This window comes from Dendropsophus ebraccatus, chromosome 12 (assembly GCF_027789765.1).
Source record: "Dendropsophus ebraccatus isolate aDenEbr1 chromosome 12, aDenEbr1.pat, whole genome shotgun sequence".
NCBI lineage: Eukaryota > Metazoa > Chordata > Amphibia > Anura > Hylidae > Dendropsophus > Dendropsophus ebraccatus.
The window spans coordinates 80954882-80975923 of NC_091465.1; the positions used below are offsets into that span (position 1 = coordinate 80954882).

Genomic DNA, 21042 nt, shown 5'->3' on the forward strand with positions numbered 1-21042 from the left:
TGGAAAAAGCAAGAAATAAGGTCTTCTTTAGAGGAAAGCATAGGTATCACACAAAATCAATGAGAATCGAAGTAAACGCAAGCGATGAGAGGTAAGAATGGGTCTTTAATAAAGTGGAGGGAAATACCAATTTGTGGAACATTTTAAAATATATATATATATAAATCCAAAAGTCAGCACTCAATAAAATAGAAATAAATGAAATAGAAAGTTATTTAGACTAGCTAAAAATCCCTTCATAATAGATACCCCGATAACCTTGGCATTTGATAAAGGCTCTTGAATAGAAATTCTTCACCAGGAGGAGATCAATCTCTCTTTAAAAATATATATAAAAAATATATATAAGGTAAAAGGATGATTTAAATTGTATATTTATGAGTTTATATATATATATATATATATATATATATATATATATATATATATATATATATATTTCAACTTTTTGTTACTTTTTTAATTTTGTTGAGTGTACAATCAATCATTTGTTCATCTATACATTACACTGCAAAACTGTTGTATTGTGGAGTATGGCCATTGCAGCAAAATTTACGTACTTGCTAGTTGTTCTCATTTTTCGATTTCACTGGTGTGAACATGGGTGGATTCTATCTTGGCCTAATTAATACATTCTGGTTAATGCCCTGCATCTTCTGGAGTGATTTCTACCTGCTGTCAGCTCCCGGGTCCTACCTGAGGTGCTGACAGAGTGCTGTAGCTGGCAGTCCCCTAGTGAACATGTTACCTTCTGGTAATTTCTCTGTGGAGTGGATTATGCACAATCTCTGGTCTCCTACTGTAATAGAGAGTCAAAGAGGAGTTGTGGCTCAGCGTTTGTGCCGCCTCACCTCTCCTCTCTCCTTTCCCTTCTTCATGAATAAACAATGCTGCCCGGCCTCCTGCTCGTTCAGCTGTCAGCCAGTGTCTCTGATTGCAGATCTCTCCCCTGTAGGCAGGTTATATAGAATCACTGAGATATAGATGAATCTCTGAGCCCAAATGTGTTGGAGCTGTGGTTTAGGGGTAACTCACCTGTCTAGAGAACACCAGCGGTTCTTTCTTTGTCTCGAATCCCCCGATAGAAATTAAATATAGGTATTTTTTTTCTCCTTATTGTATCATTTTAGAAGTGCAAAGGATTCCCAATAAGGTCTAAATTAGCTTTAAAATTCCAAAAAAGTATCATGCAGACTAGAGAACTGATCACCTCTGAGACCAGGAACTGGCCTCCTTTAAATTAACTGTGCATGTTACCTGCTATAGCGTTACCTTGTGTCCCTATACTCGCTTCCTACCCTGTGATATCTATCCTGACACCCGTCCATTTAGTATGGTGGATTTGGAGGTTTCCCTACAGGAGCACCCCCCCCCCCCTTCCTTGGCTGGGTCCTTCCTGGAGGGATATCTGGCTAGTTCTGTGTTTCGGGACTCTTAAATGAGTCTCCGTTGGCTCTTTTTTTTCCCATATACAGGTCTCTAGTAGAAGACACAGAAAGCTTGATGAAAAATGAACTACTTCTTTAGCAGAGCTGTTGTCAGGTTTTGACACTTTATAATGTGCTGCGTCTTCTATATATCATGTGTCACTTACTGTAATGTCACTATTTAGTTGTGGTTTAACACAGGACTGAAAGCAAATATACCATCAGTACATTTGCTTTAAGTGTTTTACATGCATAGAACAGTGTTGATGCAGGGAAGCCGGTGCCATAGTTCTTTTTATGAACCACGGCCCCGTTTCAGCGTATGGCGACATTCTATTCCCAGGCACCGGCCCAGGCTGAAGCACTGGAGGTGGGTTGGCGCACCCCTAGTGGGAGAAACCCGTCACTCTGACTCTAATGGAGCCGCATCATAGAGGGGCAGGGGTTTCCTACCACTGGGGGCGGGCCGGCCGGCCCATGACCAGCGCTTCACCTCCAGGCGGTACCTGGAAATAAAATGGTGCGCGGGAACTGGGCCACAATTAAAAAAGAAAAAGGACTGCGACTCCGGATGGTACATTCTCTGGAAGCTAAACTGACTGCAATATCATTATACACTGAGCCAGTACAGGTAACAAAATCATCTCTGCTACATCTAAAAAAACAATAAAATGTATGGACTACAAGAAGCAGCTGTCAAGGCGGAGGATCCGGCCTGTCTCTACATTACATAGGTCTACTGATATACAGTAACATGTTATACTTCATTTCCTTGTGCTCTTGAAGGCAAAGTAAGGAGCATGAAAAGATTTATCAAGCACAACATGAGAATCTATAGGACAAGTGGCATCATGATACAGGGGTACTGAGTACTGACCCCAAAAAGCATTGCTTCTAGAAGAGACCATGGCTCACAGGGGCTCCATATGGGTAGAGAACCTAAAGGGAACTTGTCGCCACTCCAGACCTGTCAAATGTTTCCTCTCCTTTACACCAGACAACCCTTTTAAAGAGAGTAGATTTTCATTTATTTATTTATTTATTTATTTACTGATCAGATCCAGATACTGGAACATTCTCTTCTTTCTGATATTTTTCTATTTTCTGATTTTATTTTTTGTTAATTGTTCAGTATTAGGCTATGTTCACACTACGTGTTCACACTGCCGATGGCAACAACGGCCGTACTTTTGGTGCGGTGAAACAATGCCTTACTTTTTCAATGGGATCCTGGCTGGAGCATATACACATCGTATACGCTCCGTCCGAGATCCCATACGGGGCTCCGGCCACTTGCTTCACTGTGCTATGATAAGCTCTGATGCAGGCGCTCGCATCAGAGCTCTGCGGCCGGAAAGATCATCCGGACGGTACTTAAGTACTGGCAGAGATGATCCGGCCAGATCAGCCGACATGCACAATGTGTTGTGGTCTTTTAACATGTGCTATTACACCAAACGATTATCAACCGGAATCGGCCAATTACGTCCGGTAATCTTTTGGTATAATAGGGCCTTTGTGTCCCATTCAGATAACTGAGAAAGGTCTCGTGTTGTGCTCAGTGACCTTTATAGAGGTCATTCTACAGGAGAGAGGAAGCGCTGGGTTGTGAGCAGCAGCTATTGCATCCTAATACACAGGGCGATTATCTGCCCAATCAGACAGAATCAGGCAGATATCGCCCTGTGTAATCAAGACAATGATCAGCCAAAGAGCCATCATCGGCTGATCTTTGCCTTTCAACATGTTAAAAAATGATCGCTCCTTGTGGTAGGAGGTGCACTGTTGGCAGTTGATTAAAGTATACAGAAAATAGTAAAGTTATACTTACCTGTTTAGGCTCCCTACTCTCCCCCTGACTGAAGCCACTGCTGAATCTTCTACACCCGTCCCAGAAGTAATAGCCCACTCAGCCAATCACTGCCCACAGGCGTGTCCTGTCTCAGTGATTGGCTGAGCGGCCTGTCACATCAAAGATGGGTTAGAAATTTCAGAGGAAGCTCCGGTCACCAGGAAGGACAGGCAGAAGGACACCGGGGAGTGTGTACAGGTAAGTAAAACGAATATTTTCCATATAAAACAAGGGCTGCATGGGCATTGGTAATGATGTCCGTGCAGCCCTTGCTGCATGATGACCGAGCCATATAATAGGCTTTCTAAGCGAGCTCTGATCCTGGTTTACCTGGCGCATCGAGTAGTCTAACTCTGTTGTCTATATACTGGTGTCACCTGTCACTGTACCCCTGTCTGTGTTTCAACTTTCCAATACAGAGTGCACATTTATAGGCAAAATGAAATAAAACATTTTTACCTGATCCAACTCTGGAGCAGGCAACATACAATTGTCTTGCCAGATTTATGTCAGCCTGAGGAATTACTTTCCAGAGATCTGGTGTAGCATGAGAAAAGTGTTGGAGACAAGACACCATATAAACTACATAGGGGGAGATTTATCAAACATGGTGTAAAATGGAACTGGCTCAGTTGCCCCTAGCAACCAATCAGATTCCACCTTTCATTTTCCAAAGAGTCTGTGAGGAATAAAAAGTGGAATCTTATTGGTTGCTAAGGGCAACTGAGCCAGTTTCACTTTACACCATGTTTGATAAATCTCCCCTATAGTTTATATAGTGTCTTGTCTCCAACACTTTTCTCATGAGTGTTGGGCTGAGCATGCACTGAGCAGGAGCCATACGCTGTATACCCCCTGCTCAGTCTGTACTCGCTGGGCACAGACCACCAACCCACTGGACAGAGACAGAAGAGGCTTCTACTTCCTGTTTCTATTTTCAACAGTTTTTTACTGTGAAATTACTCACTGTGGGTTTTGTACCATCAGACGGCTGAGGATGTTTTGCTCTATATACACAGGATATATCATAAAACACATCCAAATAAGGACACATTGCAAGGAGTTTAATATGAAAGAGGCTATCCAGCGAAATTCTTTTTCATGTTGTTGTTTTCTTTCCAGTCTGCCACAGTGCTCTCTGCTGCCACCTCTGTCCATGTCAGGAACTGTCCAGAGCAGGAGAGGTTTTCTATGAGGATTTACTGGACAGTTCCTGACATGAGCAGAGGTGGCAGCAGAGAGCACTGTGGCAGACTAGAACGACTACACAACTTCCTGCAGGACATACAGCAGCAGATAAGTATGGGAAGACTTGAGATTTTTTAGATAAAAGTAAATTACAAATCTATGAAACTTTCTGAAACCAGTTGATTTAAAAGAAAATGATTTTCACTGCAGTACCCCTTTAATAAAAAGGTAAAAAAAAAGTTTATCATTTTCATATTCTAATTTCTTCCCTGTTCGGGAATTTTTATTGTTCGTATAGGAAAATCACTATTTCTGATAGTAACTTACCTATCTGCATTCCAGTGCCGCCCTGGACTCTCAGGGGCCACCCCCAGCACAGTCTCGCACTCTTGGAGCATGCCATGTCTCCTCCTGTCCTGACCTTTTGGTTACGTGACCCGACTATCCTGTTTGATTCTGATTTGGTACCTCTGTTGTCCTCTGGTTGTGACCTCGGCTTTCTTACTCTTTATTGTGCGAGTCTGTCTTGTCTGTGTTAAATGTGCCATGTACTATAAGGCAGGGATATTCGCCCAGTTGTCCACAGCTACATAGGGCTGATAGTGGCAAGTAGGCAGGGACAGTGGGCGGGGACTAGTGCAGGGTCCACTGTCAGTGTCTACACATCCCTACCTTGACCAAGTGTTACCACTGTTCATAACAATTTCTTGGAATGATCTCCTGACAATTACCTGACCACTAGCTTCTCAGAACCTCAGTGATTTACTTTCATCTGATAGGATATCCAACAAGTGTTAAGTTCTCTTACAGCGCCACCACAGGGTAAATGAGGAATTACATATTGTCGATTGAAAACAATGAGCTGTCTGTGTATTGCACAAACTTGATGGGTTGGCCAGAATGAAATGTGTTATTTAGATATTTAACGTACTAGATACTGGTGTCCCAGCTGATCCCATTGAACCTGTTCGATGATAAATCTGGTGCCCGGGCAGACAAGGAAGTGTTACAATCTGGAATTTTCCTGGGAAATCCTTATGTGTGGGGACCATTATCATGTAGCTGGATGCCATGAGAGACAACACATCTGCAGGATGTCCTGTACATATCGCTAAGCTGTAAGTGTTCTCATAGTACTACTAGGCTGTGTGACTGTCATATGTGATGGCTACTATATCATCACACGAGCAGGAGGCAGTGTGTCCTCCCCACATCATCATACCAGCAGGTAACAGTGTGTCCTCCCCACATCATCACACCAGCAGGGGGCAGTGTGTCCTCCCCACATCATCACACCAGCAGGGGGCAGTGTGTTCTTCCCATATCATCACACCAGCAGGAGGCAGTGTGTCCTCCCCACATCATTACACCACCAGGGGACAGTGTGTCCTCCCTACATCATCACACCAGCAGGAGGCAGTGTGTCCTCCCTACATCATCACACCAGCTGGGAGCAGTGTGTCCTCCCCACATCTTTACACCAGCAGGGGGCAGTGTGTCCTCCCCACATCATCACACCACCAGGGTGCAGTGTGTCCTCCCTACATCATCACACCAGCAGGAGGCAGTGTGTCCTCCCCACATCATCACACCACCAGGGTGCAGTGTATCCTCCCTACATCATCACACCAGCAGGAGGCAGTGTGTCCTCCCCACATCATCACACCACCAGGGGGCAGTGTGTCCTCCCTACATCATTACACCAGCAGGAGGCAGTGTGTCCTCCCACATCATCACACCAGCAGGGGGCAGTGTGTCCTCCCTACATCATCACACCACTAGGGGGCAGTGTGTCCTTCCTACATCATCACACCAGCAGGAGTCAGTGTCCCCCCCCACATCATCACACCAGCAGGGGGCAGTGTGTCCCCCCCACATCATCACACCACCAGGGGGCAGTGTGTCCTTCCTACATCATCACACCAGCAGGGGGCAGTGTGTCCTCCCCACATTATCACACCAAGTAAGGGCAGTGTGTGGTCTCCACATCATCACACCAGCAGGAGTCAGGGAGCTCCATTACAAAGACAGGATTAAAATTCTCTTGCACAGACTGCTTCTGTTCTCCGTCTTGCCTCCCTGTCCCCCTTCCCCTACAGCTACATCTGTTTTGCTTTTTCATCTCTTGGCAAGTGCATTACAATTGGGTTTATAAAAGAGAAGCAAGAATATGACCAAAATATCATGAAATGATGTCTTATACTTCACAGAATACATGAAGTAAGTTAAAAAACAAAAAGGAGTGCCCAGAAGCTCAGTGGTGAGAAAACCCAGAGAAGCAACGTGAGAAGCTGTCAGTGTGGAGGTGACAGCACAGAGGGGCAGCCAGTGCCGCCAGGGATTATACTATACAAGGTGAGTGCTGACTATTCTTTACCTGTATATATGGACTATAGAGGCTTCTACATGTTATAGAGAATCTAATACAGGACACCAGACCAGAGTTATATTTATGTTCACATCTCAGGGAGAAAGCTGAGAACCTACAGTAATGAACACATTGCATATCAACCGGAGTTTCTTTTTTTTTTTTGTTTTTTTTTTTTTAAAGGAAAATTACAAATATTGATGAATGAAGGAATAGGTAGATATACATAAGATAGCTGGGTATGATATACGATAGGAAAATGATTGGACATTTATTCTACAATCTACAGTCTCAGGATGAAGCACTGCTCTCCAAAATCATTGCCACCAGTTTTCTAAAGATCTACTAGACAAGGTAGAAAGCTAATAGAACGATAATAAGATAACAGATGAGACAAAAACTGAAACAGGTGTAAAACAGGTACAAGGTGTGATTAATCGATCTCTGTTACATTTGTTGTTTCATTTACATACATCATTATGGGCCGAGCATCCTGCTTAGACAGGAAGAGGTGCAGCTGATAACGCCGAGGAGGAAAGTAAGAACAGTGGCGGATTAAATGTACCCTGGGCTGTCCACCCATCCTGCCCCCCCCTCCGGTCAATCCACCTAAACCACCCACATTATAATCCGCTACTGCCCCCACCACCACCACGCTGTCCCCAATAAACACTGCCTGCCTCCCCTCCCTGCTGGCCCAAATAAATATAATGTTTGGTCCCTTGCTGCTACCCATTGTTCACCCCACATCCATTGCCCCCAATAAACATATTGCCACTTGTTCCCCCGCTGTTGCCCCCAATAAACATATTGCCACCTGGTTTCCTGCTGTTGCCACCAATAAACTTCTTGCCACCTCACTCGGTCCCCTGCTGTTGCTTCCCCCCTCCCCCAAGGTCACAGCTGCACAGAGCATGTCAGGAGAGGAGGGTGCTGATCTTATAGGGGAGGTCGCAGGGTCCCAGCAGCACAGAGTATGTCAGGAGAGGAGGGTGCTGATCTTATAGGGGAGGTCACAGCATCGCAGCAGCACAGAGGATGTCAGGAGAGGAGGGTGCTGATCTTATAGGGGAGGTCACAGCGTCTCAGCAGCACAGAAGATGTCAGGAGAGGAGGGTGCTGATCTTATAGGGGAGGTCACAAGGTCACAGCAGCACAGAGGATGTCAGGAGAGGAAGGTGCTGATCTTATAGGGGAGGTCGCAGGGTCCCAGCAGCACAGAGGATGTCAGGAGAGGAGGGTGCTGATCTTATAGGGGAGGTCACAGCAGCACAAATGATGTCAGGAGATGAGGATGCTGATCTATAGAGGAGGTCACAGCGGCACAGAGGATGTCAGGAGACGAGGATGCTGATCTATAGAGGAGGTCACAGCGGCACAGAGCGGGTGTTCGCTCCATGACCTTTTCTTTACCTAGGCACCGCTATCCACTTTATGATCGGGTGATATGATTGATATAGATTTTTTTCTGTGCAGTCTGTTTTCTCTTTCCTTGATTATTTTATATATGGATTCACATGTTTTATTTACCTTTGGGTTCGTAATCATAATGATTTGAATATATTTTTCTGACTTATTTTAGGTGCGGTTTTTCACTGCACGATATTGGTGTTATTAGGTACTTGAGTTTGCTGCACGCTGTGCCTGGGGAATTGATTCATTACTTTTTGTTATATTTTTGGGTCAGGGCAGCAATATTATTTGCATGCAACCCCCTGTAGGTCATATGCCCACTGCTTATTGTGTGGGCGGACCATGAATTTCTGTGTTCCTGATTGGAATTTTAATTGTTTTTAACCATGTCTTGTAGTGTTCTATGTGAATTGTTACCAAATAAACTATTTTTGTAATTTTTCATTATTTGCCAGTGAAGTGCACTCTTGATTTATGTCTAGCCTTTTGTTTCTTTTTGGTTTGTTGTGGTCATTGTCTAGGCATTGAGTGGCATTTTGGATACTGACCTTAGATTCAAGATTTCCCAATGGATTTAATTACAAATCTGATTTAATGTATGTCTATTAACTCCTTATTTTCCCTGTTTTAATGCTGGATATCAAACTCCATACCACTAGGTAGCGCTACCTGTTGCTCGGTAAGTAGGCTAGCACAGCTGATGTCTATGACACACTGAGATTCATTCAGCCTCACTGATGTTTGCAACAGGTAAGCGAGATTTACAACTATAATTTTTTGTATTTAAACTTGATGGTTTTAATGGCTCTCTATGCAGTAATTAAGACGTGTGAGAAGTCGAAACATATTGCACCTTGTACCTATGGACTGATTTTATGTGTGTTTTTCTAATAAAGGATATAGTTTTATAGGAACGGACTTGCCGTGGATACCTTTATCCTTTCTTATTCTGCTACTAATCCAGTGAGTCCCTGGACATCAGCGGCACCGTACCTGAGTAAACTAGTTTTACTTGGGTGTGTGTAAGACAAGGAACCACCCGTAGTAAGACATTACACAACAGTCAGACCATCTGTTATGTCCTATCCTGAAGATAGTAAAAAAAATAACTGATTGTAGGTAAGAAAAGTAAAGTAAAATCTAATTTTTTTCCCCATAGAATCTACAATCCACACTGATCTCTACTGACCAAGGATCCATCTCAGTATCAGGAGGAGGCAGATAAAGCCCAGCAGCATGTGGGTCAGTCTTGTGGTTATCCTCCCTCTCTTATGGAAAGGTGAGTACAATATACTGATATCCTGGGGATAGAATCCTGGAGATAGATAGATAGATAGATAGATAGGAAATAGATAGATAGATAGATAGATAGATAGATAGATAGATAGATAGTAGATAGGAGATAGATAGATAGATAGATAGATAGATAGATAGATAGATAGATAGATAGGAAATAGATAGATAGATAGATAGGAGATAGATAGATAGATAGATAGATAGATAGGAGATAAATAGATAGATAGATAGATAGATAGATAGATAGATAGATAGATAGATAGATAGTAGATAGGAGATAGATAGATAGATAGATAGAAGATAGGAGATAAATAGATAGATAGATAGATAGATAGATAGGAGATAGATAGATAGATAGGAGATAGATAGATAGATAGATAGATAGATAGATAGATAGGAGATAGATAGAAGATAGATAGATAGATAGATAGATAGATAGATAGATAGATAGGAGGTAGATAGATAGATAGATAGGAGATAGATAGATAGATAGATAGATAGGAGATAGATAGATAGATAGATAGATAGATAGATAGATAGATAGATAGATAGTAGATAGATAGGAGATAGATAGATAGATAGATAGATAGATAGATAGTAGATAGGAGATAGATAGATAGATAGATAGATAGATAGATAGATAGATAGGAGATAGATAGATAGATAGATAGATAGATAGATAGATAGATAGGAGATAGATAGATAGATAGATAGATAGATAGATAGATAGATAGTAGATAGGAGATAGATAGATAGATAGATAGATAGATAGATAGATAGATAGATAGGAGATAGATAGATAGATAGATAGATAGGAGATAGATAGATAGATAGATAGATAGATAGGAGATAGATAGATAGATAGATAGATAGATAGATAGATAGATAGATAGGAGATAGATAGATAGATAGATAGATAGATAGATAGATAGATAGATAGGAGATAGATAGATAGATAGATAGATAGATAGATAGATAGATAGGAGATAGATAGATAGATGATAGATAGATAGATAGGAGATAGATAGATAGGAGATAGATAGATAGATAGATAGATAGATAGATAGGAGATAGATAGATAGATAGATAGATAGGGGATAGATAGATAGATAGATAGATAGATAGATAGGAGATAGATAGATAGATAGATAGATAGATAGGAGATAGATAGATAGATAGGAGATAGATAGATAGATAGATAGATAGATAGATAGGAGATAGATAGGAGATAGATAGATAGATAGATAGATAGATAGATAGATAGATAGATAGATAGGAGATAGATAGATAGATAGATAGATAGATAGATAGATAGGAGATAGATAGATAGATAGATAGATAGATAGATAGATAGATAGGAGAGAGATAGATAGATAGATAGATAGATAGATAGATAGATAGATAGATAGATCTAGGAAGTAAGTATGGGTACCGTCTTAGGGGTCTTGTCCAATGTAGTAGTGTGCTCTGCCAGGATTAGTGTAGAGAATAATAGTAAATAAGAATACTCATACTCACATATAGATATAAATAGCTATCTGACTGCCTTCTGCCCAACCAGTTTAAAGAAGGCCAGGTTAGGTAATACAAGCCCCAGGCCTTTACCACTGGGTATAGCAGACTTCCCAAGACCTCCCAGGATAGCCCTGCCTTACCAATGTGACCCTTCCCGAGAACACTGCAGTTAAAGTGTCACCGTTGCTACATAAAACTTTTGACATAAAGTATTTATTATTACAGTGAGCTCTATTAGCGGCAATATGAACCGGCTTTAATAGAGCTTTCTGTAATAGTTAATATAATCAATCAATAAAACACATTTTCGTTCTATAAAAGTTATTTTCGTTGTTCAGTAGTTTAATTAAAACAAATCCGTACTTTTGCAATTAAATATAATGTAATTAAATAAATATATATAAATATACATTTATATATATATATATATATATATATATATATATTTATTTATTTTAACAGTATATTTAATTGCACATGTATGGATTTGTTTTAATTAAACTACTGAACAACGAAAATAACTTTTTTAGAACGAAACTTTGTTTTATTAGTTGAATATATTAACCAATACAAGGATTGGCATTATTGCAGAGGATTGCTAACCCTGCTAATGCCGATCTCTGTATTACTGCTGTTTCCTGTCCATTTCTGTGATGTTTCCATCATTTGCGAAACTTGGGTTCCCTGCAAAAATGCTCGAGTTTCCCATTGACTTCAATGGGGTTCGTTACTCAAAACGAGCACCCGAGTATCGGGAAATACTCGTCTCGAGTAACGAGCACCCGAGCATTTTAGTACTCGCTCTTCACTAATATCTATGTATCTTATTTGTTATTTATAATATCTTATATATAATAACATCATTCTTTATTCTCCTACAGGTATCACATGTCCTCCCGGCTATACTATCCAAGTGTCTCCTAGTGTCAGTGTCCAGGAGGGTCTCTGTGTCACTATTCCTTGTACCTTTACTGCTGATAATAGAAATACATTCAGTAATACCACTGGATACTGGAGACGGATACCTCCCAATACAGAATATACTGTGGCCACTAATAATAAATCCAGTGATGTGAAGAAACCAAACTTCTATCTGACGGGAAATCCGGATAGTGGAGACTGCACCCTGACCATAACTGATGCCGGGAGGGAAGATGAGGGGGTGTATTACTTTAGATTTGCAGAAAGCAAAGAGAGTCTAGTGAGATATAGTTATTACAGAGAAGTAACAACCACTATTACAGTGACTGGTAAGTGTGAGTGATGTGCAGGATCCTGCAGTAACATCAATTATCACTGGGCTCTATATGTGCTATATGTGACTGGGCTATACATTTCATGACATACAGAGATACCTCGATACTTAAACAATTTGGTTCTCAACTAATATTTTCAAGGACATTTTGTTGTAGTACTCAGTCACTTACTCAGCACTATATACAATCTTCTGTATGGCCACGCTGCAGGACCTCACAGATAACACACAGTGACAGTACAGGAGCTGGTGATGTCGCTGTGTAGCTCTGTGTCGCCTCTTGTATATTACCAGTCTTCTCCTCCTCCTCCATTCCTCCTCCTCTACTGTATGGTCTATACTAGCCGCCTTCTGCTGACGCCATATGCCAAAGCAGAAAGTAAAAGGTCTCTGAGTGCACTATTTTATTATAGTCCCATAGTGACTAAATTATGTTAATTTTTCTATAAAACATACAGGTACAGTAGTATCTATTGGTCGGAGCTGGAACCAACTGCACACATGCACATTATTCCTTATGAGAACAATCAGATCAGTGCTCATCCAGCTTCGTAGAACAGATTATGGCTGAGGCGATTTTTAAGTAAAATATATACATGAGCTTTCCAAAGGATTGGGGATCAGTCATCAGTGGGGCGCTGACACCCATCACCCACCCGATCAGGATCAGCTGATATCATTGACAGGACCTTTAGTCCAGTGTAATCTTATATAATTGTCCTTTTCATTTCCAACTAAAGTCTCACAACAGCAGCGGCAGCAGCGGCACCCTATACGTCCATCAGTCAGGGCAGGAAGGGACGGGGGCAGAAGGTGCTGCTGTGACTCCACCTCTGTGACACTTCATCTGGTAATGAAAAGAATGATTATAGAGGTTTACACTGGACTAAAGGTCCGGTCCCTGATCTGTATGCTGGGATCTATAGCTCTGTACCTTGTATAGACCCCACAGGTTCCCTTTAAGGGCATGTTCATACCTAATCCAATGCGGATTTGATGCTTCTAATTTAATCAGTTGAAATGAATGCATAAATATGCCGCATCAACTCCACAGCAGATTATGTTATACCATTATTTTTAGGTGCTGATGGTGGGGTTCACATGTTTAAGGGAGTAGTGGGGACACGGCTAAATGAAGCAGAATTTGCTACAGCGCGTATTTTACACAGCTATCCATGATATGTTATGTGGGCTGCTGGGGTTTGACTGCCAGGGCTGACTTTAAGTCCCAGTCCGGCCCTGTATACATACTGTATATCTATCCTAAGATAATTAGAAGGGAAATACTAAAGGGCAGACTAGATGGACCCAGTGGTCGTTTTTCTGCTGAAAATATTCAATGTTTCCTTTGAATAACTTGATACCCTTACATCTCAGCTTTGTCAGGCCAGCTATCAGCTCCTATTCACCTGGCCCCATAGGCTCCATTATATAGGCAGGCAGATTCCGTCGCCAACCCAAAGAATTGACATGTCAATCCTTCTACTTTTTAGAATGTTGGAGGGCGTTTTCCTCTAACAAAACAAATACTAACTAAGAAATGGAACTCACTATTTATTCCAATGTTTCTAGAAATCCCCCATATGTGGCCGCAGTGCGTCACCTGACTCAACCAAAGGCCGCAAACATGACAGAGACCTGGGGAATCTGGGGGCCTTTTTTTCATTTCAGTATTTTTTTTAGCCATTATACCATGTCACAGAGGCCTTGCGGTGCCAAAATATTTGTGTAAGACAAGTTGACGTTTCCATCGGTACCATTCTGAGGAACATGTGACACCCTGATCATTATTTATTTATTTTTTTATAAGGTGGTATAAATAAAAAACACAATTTAGCAGCTGTTTTTCATAATTTTTTTTATACACAGTTTACTATACGTTACATATGACATGTTATTGTTATTCGTCAGGTCGGTACGAACACAGTGATATCCATTCTATATAGCTTTTGGTATAGTTTATGGCATTTATACTATAAAAACTTGTTTGTGTCCTGCATTTTGTAAGAGCAGTAATTTTTTTATTTTTTCACCAATGGAGTTATGTGAGGGATTTTTTTAGCGGCATAAGCTGACGTTCTTAGTGGTACACCTTTTGGGGGACATTTATTAAGTACGGCGTTTTTTACGCCGGACTTATAAATGTCCCCCCATCTCCAGCGCTACGGGGATTTATGTAGAGGCGGACTGCCTCTACATAAATCCTGTGCGCTCTGGTGCGCACCGCCGAAAACCTACGCCAGCTGAGGACTGGAGTAGGTTTTCGGCGTATCTTTTGCCGGAACGGATGGTGAATCGCGCGGACTCCGTTCCGCCCCCTTCACACCCCCTCCCCGCACCCCCCCAGGCCCCCCCCCCGGCGTACTCGGGGGAAAGTGCTGATTTGCGAATATTTTATTCACAAATTGGCCATTTGCGAATAAAATAATGCGCAAATCGGCACTTTCCACCGAAAATCATCCGTACGCCGGATGATACATGTGGCCCTTTGAGTACAAGTGAAGTTTTGATAGCTTTTTTCTATATTTCTTAGGGGACTGGATTAACAAAAGAATGCAATTTTGGTTATTTATTTATTTATTTTTTTACGGCGGTAATCGGATGGGATAATTAATATAATGGGTTAATAGACGGGGTTATTACGGACGCGGCAATACTAAATATGTGTATCTTATTTATAGTGGATCATTTATAAAGGGGGGATGGGGAATGTATATATTTATTTATATTTATTTATTTATTTTATTTATTTATTTATGTATTTGTGGGGTGTTTTTAACTTTTACTTTTGCAGGTGTCCACAAATATATAAGACATTACAGCACATAATCTGTGCTGCAATGTATTATATAGTGAATGAGCTGTCAGTACACTGGCAGCTCATTCAAACGATCAGACCCCTGCCTCAGTGCCTCAGGCCCTGATCGTTATAACCTAGCAGCTAGTGATGAGCGAATAGTGAAATATTTAAATATTCGATATTCGTACGAATATTCGATCAAATATTCAATCCCATTAAAGTCTATAGGAACAAGTATTTGATTATTGAAAAACATCTATTCGACCACTTGGAGGTAAAAAACGGAAGCTGGGGGATTTGAACGCTTATCGAATATTTATTGAATATTCGGTGAACTATTTAATAATATTCGATAGATCAAATACCTTACTATACGATCTAATATCTATTCGATCGAACAGTATTCGCTCATCACTAAATGCGTTGGGAAGCATCTGGATTGCTATGGTTACCCCCCGAAGCCGTGCTTTGGGGGGGGGGTGAAGGAGGGGTCGGAGGAAGCGGATCTCCCACCGGTTTCCCCATAGATGCTACGGTCCCATGGACCACGGCGCCTATGGAGTTAACGTTCCGGGAACGTCATGTTGCAGGAACTACCTGCATTACATGACGTTCCTAAAAACTGCTTATTTATGCAGTAAAATGGGAACAAATTGTGAGTCCCCGCCTCTTAAAGACAATATGATAAAAAAACAAGATAGTAAATATATATTTATTCTGTGTTGCAGATCCTCCTATTACAGTCACTTGGGAGATTAATGGTAAGGTCATATTTACCGTTTTTTGTGTCACTGTCTAACATATATGCTGGGATAATGAGGTAGTAACATGGGGGACTTACTTCTGTCTCAGCAATCACACATATTTGCCAATGAATACCCCATAATGACTATTCAGACCGTTTGCTTTGACACCTAAAATTTTGCTCTGCTTCCTCCTATTTTACCTGATCATATGTGAAATTTTCTGCACCTTGATAAATTCAGTGGATTGGACAAGATTTGGAGAGACTCTGCCCCTGTCTATATAAGGCCTTACAACTGACAATGAATATAGGAGCAAAAACCAAGCCATGAGGAGGAAATAATTGCCTGCAGAGCTCAGAGAGAGGACTGTGTGATTTTGATGGTCTCCTTCCAGGATCCACTTTTTGGATAGGTCCTTCCCTGGAGGGATATCTGGCTAGTCGTGTGTTTCAAGACTCTTAAATGAGGCTCCAACGACTCTTTTTGCATATTGTATTTCCCAGGGGGCAATGTACCTAGGAATTCACTGTATTGAGCGCTTTACCCAACAGCCGGCAGTGTTTTCTTTGGCTGGTCTCCCTGAGATCAGTGATCTGTTTACCATATGCTTTTTTTTTTTAACTTCCATAATATTAATTTTCCATAATACAAAATCATGTTAAAACCTTCAATTATCCACATTCTAGTTCATTACCATCCATTATAAAACATAACCAAACAGCATTATGCTCCGAAGGGGATCTTCCCCTTACCATCAGTATATCCCAGTTTACTAACACCACCACTGTATCTTTTCACTATACTAACCGCAGAATCCAGACACCGCCGGGAGAGCAAAACAGACTAGCTTAATTGAAAAAGTATAAAGTCAACTCTAAGCCAGCAGACTCGGTTGTCCCTCAGCAGAATTCCGCTCCCCTTACGTACATTTCACCCCCAGAAGCAGGGGAAAGGGGGGGGGGGAACCAACAAATGGAAAAAAACTAAATTACAAAATTACAGAGATATACTTCTGTTCTTTATCCACCTGGTAATTCCATTCATTCAGGGTACCCTCTTTGGCCGAACCGCCCCATCTCTGGAGCCATTCTGCCCAGCCCAGCCATTGCTTCCTGGAGCTCGGACAAGCCCACTCAGGTAGACCACCCGTGCTCCATACACTCAACTAAGCTAAGGGCCTCCTCCACCATTTATTATGAAAAATTATGCCCCCCCCCCCCCCCCTTAGTGATAAGGGGTAATCACAAGTCTAGTTAACCTCGGCACAGAGAAAATAGTGAGCCACACCAAATTAGTATATTTATTTTGCCATATTTTCCTTGTCATGTACTTAGACTTGTAATTGAGTTGGATATTGACTGAAAGGGCCGCTTAATATTGTGGTTTTGGTGGTCTCCCTCCAGGAGCCACTTCTTGGATAGGTCCTTCCCTGGAGGGATATCTGCTTAGTCCTGTGTTTTGACACTCTTAAATGAGGCTCCGCAGACTCTTTTTGCACGTTGTATTTTCCAGTGAGCAATGCACCTAGGATTTCACTGTATTGAGCGCTTTACTCAAAAGCCGACAGTACTTTCTTTGGCTGGTCTGTCATCTGTTTACCATAGGACTGTATGGAGGCAGAGATCTGGAGGCAAATAAATGTCTGCAGCACCGCGTCTTGCATTATTCTTAAATAGTAGAAGTTTGGAACAACAAGAACTGATGGCCTCTTTAAACCAAGTAAGCGGGGAAGAAGCACCTTGGTAACACAGATGACTAAGAAACTTCTCTAAAGAGACCTGAAAATATTGTCCATTAACAGTCTTTCATACAACCGGACAGAGAATGAGAGGACCAGCAGAGAGGAATTGCAGGAAGTCCCTAAATCTAGGTTTAAACCTTTTAACCAAGAAGACATGAGGCCAAAATCACCGCCTAAGTAACCTGTCAAGGCTAGGGAGACACGGGCAATACAGGACAGTGAGCCCTGAGGCTTGACCCAACCAATGTCCCTGCCTACTTGCCACGGACGGCCCTAAACGGCCGCGGACAACCACAGAGCCGGTCTCTACACTGAGTAGGTGCGACACAGACAGACAAACAAACACAATAAAGGAAGGTCAGCTAGCCAAGTCAAACAATCGAACAGGCAACGCGAATCGAACGCGAATAGTCGGAGGTCAGGCAAAGAGCAGAACAATAGCAAGGGAATGGTACTGGGAATGCAGGGAAAGGAGCCGGGGAGCTGGGATAACAACTAATAGCCTGCTATGAATGCTGGACTTACTTACTATTTATGGAGGATCAGGAACTCAGTCCAGCAGCTGATTGGACCGGCCCCTGATCCTCCACACAGCTCACCTGCACAGCAGCAGGTTAACCCTCAAGCTGCCAACGCACAACAACCGAAACGAACCGAGGAGCGCCAGCACACAGTCCTGACATAACCGCTCTGAAGACTTACGGCGATGGGAGATTTTGGTTTCTCCTTTTCAATAAAATAGAAAAAAATTACAACATTCTGCTTTCACCTTGTTATTATGGGATTATAAGTACAGAATAAAGGGGGAAACTTTTAATGTATTTATTTTTATTTTTAGCCCAGTGTTGCACAATTTTCTGAATGCTTTGCTCTAGTTTTAATATATTTGTACTCTCTGCAGACAGGAGATCCCTGCAGCCTGGGCTCACTCATTTCCCTCTATGCACAACTACAGTAATAATATGGACCTACTTGGTGGTATTTTTTTTCCCAGTTTATCTGCAGGTTACGTTTTTTGTTTTTTGTAGGAAAGAAGGATGATAAAACAGACATTATAAACGTGGCTGAAGGCTCATCAGTGATATTGAGATGCTCAGTACTCAGTGATCTAACGCATAATGTGACCTGGACGTATAGAAAGAATAAAATTCTCCAGCAAGGGACTGGAAAAGAGCTAGAAGTCAGATTAGAGAACATGACAATGGCCCATACTGGTACCTACACCTGCTCAGTAACAAACAAATGTGGTGAAATTAGCAGAAATATCAACATAACTGTACAATGTAAGTATCACTGTTACATATAATGGTCATAGTAATATAAGTGTGTAACTAATGTGGTGCAAAGCGTGAGAGGAAATGTACTGGTCAATGTAGATCAGTGCTTCTCAATTCCAGTCCTCGGGCCTCACCAACAGGTCATGTTTTGAGGATTTCCTTAGTATTTCACAGTTGATATAATTATACTCAGAGCATCAGGTATTGTCACAGGTGTCCTTTGTATGGGATATCCTCAAAACATGACCTGTTGGTGATGCCTGAGGACTGGAAATGAGAAGCACTGATGTAGAGTATAATGATCCATAATGTTTAAATAGAAACTATTATTGCACTAAGTGAATAAGGATTATCTATCAGCACAGGTGTTCATGTAAGTTTTATAAACTCATGGATTGGCCTGGCCGCACTGATCCCAACAGTAGTGGTCTTTCATTCATCTGTCCAGAAAACATGTCATTTTTCCTTTCTATGCAAATTGCATTTAATTACTTTTCATGGCAGTCATGGGAGGAGTTATGGTGCACTGGGCCCGCCTCCAGTGCATTACATCTGGTAATTTGCATAGAAATAAAAAAAAAGTCTGTATCTCCTGAACAGAGTGGCAGGTCAATGAAAGACCAGCACACAATACTATCAATTCTTGAGTGTATAACTCTTCTATAAAAACCTGTGCTGTAAGATTTGCCTTAATATATTATAAAGTACAATGAAATTGAGTGTAACACATGTACTTCTACAACTAATATATATTTTATATACTTTTAAAACTGTACATCAATGTATCTTTAAAATGTAATCCTTAACTTACATATTATGAAGTAATTTATGCGGACTATAACTGACTGTTGGGATTCCCACTGCAGAGTGCTACGGTATAGTTGGTACTGATTAAGGACTCTGTGGCTGCTACTTCATCAGGGCACTGTGCTGGTTACTGTTATAGAGTGTTGTGGCTGTCACATATGTACACCGGCTGTTTCTGCTCTGGGGATACTATTGTTATATTATGGAATCACGTTGTCCAACACTTATTCACTACATTGCGAATATTATTTTTAAAAAAAATTTACACAAAATTTTAATTGATAAAATACCTCCAAGTCTGAAACCACTTTGGCCAACAAGGAGGTTCCTTTGCAGTTGCTGATCCGGAGAGAATAAAGTATTATCTCAGTTTGCTTAAAAAAGTTCTTTATACTATGCCCTCTATCAGGGATGTAACTACCTATGGATCCCATCATATCACCGGGCCCTGTTGTCCGCTCCTGCAATACACTGGGGCCCCTGAGCTGTCTTCATTTGCAGCACCTGGTGGTCGAGCAGTCCTCCTGGGTTCTGCAAACGTCCTTTTAACCGCAAGTATTCCTGACCAGGGCTTGCCGTTATGAAGTTATAACTAAACCTGAAGGCTAAGTGGTCAGTCGGGAAGCGGGTCCAATCAAAGGTTTGCTATGGGGCCCATTGCATTGAAGTTAATTAAATGGCGGCAATAACGTATGAAATTTTAAATAGAAATGGCGGACGCCTTTACTCTTTTTTTTTTAAATTTTGTGTAAACATAGCGAAAAACAGATATTCCCACAAATAAAACACATCACACAAACCTTGACAACTCTGCATTTTTTTTGTTGTTTAAATCAGGAGCTGGTTTTCTATATTTGCTGATAAAGGTGGGATAACCCCCCCCCCCTCTAATGTGCATATGCCTTTATAGTGTATATGGGCAAAGAATGTATAGTAGTTTTGTGGTGACTAGTAAGGCGCAGGGAGTGCTGGATGGTGGTCTCCCTGCCAGGTCAGCTGGTACGATGGTGTGGTAGCTGGTACGATGGTGTGTTAGCTGAGTGGGTTTAGGGTTACTTGGACACTTGTAACGATAGTCTGGAGTGGTGTAGGATCCACTGTAGATGGTTTGAAGCCTTACCAACTCTAACAGGGATTAAACCAAGGTGTACGGGGGGGTGTGGGCGTGGGTGCACAAGGAATAGGCCAAAGTCCAATGCTTTAGAAGAATAGAACAGTTTACTTGGGAGAATGTAGTGCAATACAGTAGGATGCAGTAGGAAAGTACTTTAGTAGGAATATGGTCTTCTGCAAAACAAAAAAAAAATACAATCTAGCAAGTTACTCAGGTGCTCATAGATGAGGTATAGATAAGGTG

At 41.5% G+C, this 21042-nt stretch overlaps 1 protein-coding gene across 1 annotated transcript in view; it reads left to right on the forward strand.

Moving 5' to 3' along the window:
* Positions 1 to 9484: 9484 nt before the first annotated feature.
* LOC138768813 (uncharacterized) overlaps positions 9485 to 21042 on the forward strand; it is a 40689-nt gene continuing 29131 nt past the window's right edge. The window contains exons 1-5 of the mRNA XM_069946768.1: positions 9485 to 9527; positions 11048 to 11125; positions 11941 to 12309; positions 15843 to 15875; positions 18630 to 18884. Coding sequence (XP_069802869.1) covers positions 9485 to 9527; positions 11048 to 11125; positions 11941 to 12309; positions 15843 to 15875; positions 18630 to 18884 — 778 coding nt within the window. The remainder of the gene's footprint in view (positions 9528 to 11047; positions 11126 to 11940; positions 12310 to 15842; positions 15876 to 18629; positions 18885 to 21042) is intronic.